This window comes from Cucurbita maxima, unplaced genomic scaffold (genome assembly GCF_002738345.1).
Source record: "Cucurbita maxima cultivar Rimu unplaced genomic scaffold, Cmax_1.0 Cma_Scf00006, whole genome shotgun sequence".
Taxonomy (NCBI): domain Eukaryota; kingdom Viridiplantae; phylum Streptophyta; class Magnoliopsida; order Cucurbitales; family Cucurbitaceae; genus Cucurbita; species Cucurbita maxima.
This window is the reverse complement of record NW_019272022.1, coordinates 1,897,646-1,901,119: the sequence shown is the minus strand read 5'-3', so window position 1 is coordinate 1,901,119 and position 3,474 is coordinate 1,897,646. Positions and strand designations below refer to the sequence as shown.

General features: G+C 37.3%; 1 protein-coding gene across 1 annotated transcript in view; it reads right to left on the bottom strand.

The window, feature by feature from the left end:
• LOC111480719 (V-type proton ATPase subunit e1-like) overlaps positions 1-414 on the bottom strand; it is a 3,260-nt gene extending 2,846 nt beyond the window's left edge. The window contains exons 1-2 of the mRNA XM_023125897.1: positions 322-414; positions 69-216 (exon numbers count right to left, since the gene is read on the bottom strand). Coding sequence (XP_022981665.1) covers positions 69-166 — 98 coding nt within the window. The 5' untranslated portion in view covers positions 167-216; positions 322-414. The remainder of the gene's footprint in view (positions 1-68; positions 217-321) is intronic.
• Positions 415-3,474: the final 3,060 nt, after the last annotated feature.

The window sequence follows — 3,474 nt, the reverse complement described above, 5'->3', positions numbered from 1 at the left end:
AAAAAAAAAAAAAAAAAAAAAAAAAAAAAAAAAAAAAACAATAACCGATAAAGAACAAGGGACATTACAAATTAGTCGAAGCTCCTCTGTTACAGCAAATTAGAGAGCAAAAACATGCGATGACTCCAATCACGGCGAAAATCAGGGACGTCACTAAGAATCCCATTGTTAATTCTGGTTCGACCTCGACCGCGCGCAATCAAAAGATCAAAACCTCTGCAATCAAAAGAAGAAATCGAAAATCAAGATGCAATTTGAATTAAATGAAAAGGCGAACAGAACAATCTGAACAAAAAAGAAAAAGAAGATTCGTTTCGATACCAAGAAAGAAGATGAAGAATTGTGGGAACAATAAAAGGATCTTAGAAATCTGTAGAACAAAAAATAGATCGGAAATTAATCGGAATCTGGAGATGTGAAGTAATCGGGTCGGGTCAACTATGTAATGGGCCGAATAAAAATGGGCTTAGGTCCAATACTATTTTTTTCTTTCTCTTTTTCTTTTTTTACATTTAAATTAAATTTTTATTTATCTATTTTTGTTATTTCATCATAAGTATTTAATAATTTTTTAATGGATCAATTAGATATAATTTTTTTTAATTTTATATGGACCCGTTTAAGCCCACCCACCGTTACCCGAGATTTTTATATCCTTATAAAACATATTTTGGTCTCACAATTTAGCGACTAAATTTGTAATATTGAAATTTCAGGGACTTAATCTGTAATTTAACAATTTTATAAACAAATTAATATTAATAATATCCTTACATGAATGATGACGACGACGAATACACGATGTTAGCTCGAGAATTATGGAAAAGTCATTAAGTCTCCAACAACTTCTTTGTCTTATAAAATTAATTTATTGTTTTATCTTAAAAATAAAAAATAAAAAATAAAAAATTAATTAATTTATTGTTTTAAAAATTAATTAATTTATGGAAAAGTCATTATGGAAAAGTCATGAATGATGACGATTAAAGTATGCTAGAGCTAGGCGTGATTTTGCCGAACAGTTATACAAAATCAGGGGGAGGAGTTAACGACTAGTCACTCCCCTTATAATACGTTTTGAGGTGATTTACGTCTAACATGCCTAGACATCACTTCACCAAGTAGTTTTACAAAAAAAACAAAACAATAATAAGACAATACAACTTGAAATTAAGTAAAGGGTTCGACGTAGCATAGACATGTAGGCAACACGCTCTAAACAAGTATGACCGTGATAGAAAGTACAACATTAGTGTACATGTTTTTCATACTTTCCATGTCATGTTCATTCAATCTTTTTATTGTTGTCACATGCATAACATAAAATACGACATATTCGTATATCATTCGATTCATCCAACCATACAGTAAGTTAAGCTAGAGTTGCTAAATTACACTTGAACTAGTCTGAACTCGTCGTTTCAAATACAAGTCAACCTATATGTGTTCTATGCAAGTCAACCTGTTAATGTTTGATTAATCCACCACGCCCAAATGGTGGTGAGAGTTCTCTTATTTATAATCATTTACAGAATACAGAAATAAGGTAAATTACAAATAATAAGGAAATAGCGATAAAAGGAAAGAATAATAAATGAATACAATATATTTGCATTTAGTAAAAGAGAAAATATGGTAACCCGTAATGTAAGGCAAATATCTAGATATTTGCCTTAATGAACGGTCAACTATCCTTAACACCCCCCCGCAAGCTGAGCGTCGGATTTGAACGAACATGAAGCTTGGATCTGAAAAATTCAAAGAGAGGTCGAGAAATACTCTTTGTGAAGATGTCAGCAACTTGGAGATGAGAGGGTACATATTGTGTACGAAGTTTGCCAGCGATAACAAGTTCTCGAAGGAAATGATAATCTAGTTCAACATGCTTGGCCCGCTTGTGAGAAACAGGATTAGAGCTCAAAAAAATAGCACTTTTGTTGTCACATAAGAGTAAGGGCTGCTGTGAAATAGGGACCTTGAGGTCATGCAAAAGATGCGTAACCCAAAGAAGTTCAGCAGCAGTTGTGGCAAGAGCACGATACTCAGATTCACAGCTGGAGCGTGATACAGTAGGTTGCTTTTTGGCACTCCAAGAAATGAGATTGTTACCAAGATAAATAGAATAGCCGGATGTAGAACGACGAGTATCGGGACAACCAGCCCAGTCAGCATCCGAATAAGCGACTAGCGTACTAGGAACAGTGGATGGACGAAAGATAAGACCAAAGTGGAGTGTTCCTTTGACATAGCGAAGAATACGTTTGACAGCAAGAAAGTGATCTGCAGTAGGGGCATGCAAGAATTGACTGACAGAATTGACAGCATAGGCAATATCTGGACGCGTGATAGTCAAGTACTGAAGGGCGCCAACAAGAGATCTGTAGAGAGTAGGATCAGAGAAAGGAGAACCATCAGCAGTCAGGTGTTGAGAAACAACCATGGGAGTGTGAACTGGTTTGCTATCGAGCAACTGAGCACGAGTAAGAATATCTCGAGCATATTTTAACTGACTGATAAAGAGACCATCAGGAGTGGGTGAAGCTTCAAGACCAAGAAAGTAACTGAGAGAACCCAAATCTTTGGTAGCAAACTCAGAATGAAGCTTGCGAGTAAAGCTGTTAATAAGAGATGAGTTGTTGCCGGTAACAATAATGTCATCAACATAAAGAAGCAAATAGATAAGGTTAGATTGCTGATGAAAGACAAAAAGGGACGTGTCAGCGCGACTACAAGAAAACCCAAGTGTGAGAAGAAATGAGCTAAAACGCTGAAACCAAGCACGAGGAGCTTGCTTTAAGCCATAGAGAGCTTTCTTTAATAGACAAACATGCTTTGGAAATCGAGGATCAACATACCCAGGAGGTTGTTCCATATGAACACGTTCAATAAGCGTTCCATTGAGAAAAGCATTCTTGACATCAAGTTGTCGAAGAGGCCATTTATTTGTGACTGCAATAGAAAGCACAACACGGACAGTGGTAGCTTTGACAACTGGACTGAAAGTGTCAGTGTAGTCAAGACCAGGAACCTGAGTATAACCTTTGGCAACGAGACGAGCCTTGAAACGCTCGACGGATCCATCGGGCAAATATTTAATACGAAACACCCATTTAGAGCCCACGATGTTGGTGTTGGCAGGGCGAGGAACCAAAGTCCAAGTATCATTTTGTTGTAACGCTCGAATTTCTTCATCCATGGCAGCCACCCAAGCAGGATTCTTAGCCGCAGATTTGAATCCTTTTGGCTCAGTGGATGCAAGAAGAGCAGAGAGAAGTCCAGATGAGCCCAACATACCAAGATTTGCTGGATGACGAGTCTTGAATATACCAGCTTTGGCGCGTGTGATCATAGGATGAGTGCTCAAAGAAGAGAAATCAACAGGAGGTTCAATAGAGGTTGAATTAGAAGTCGAGGGTGACAAAGTGGAACCTGCAAGAGAAGTATCAACCTGCACAGACTCATCTACAAGGTCAG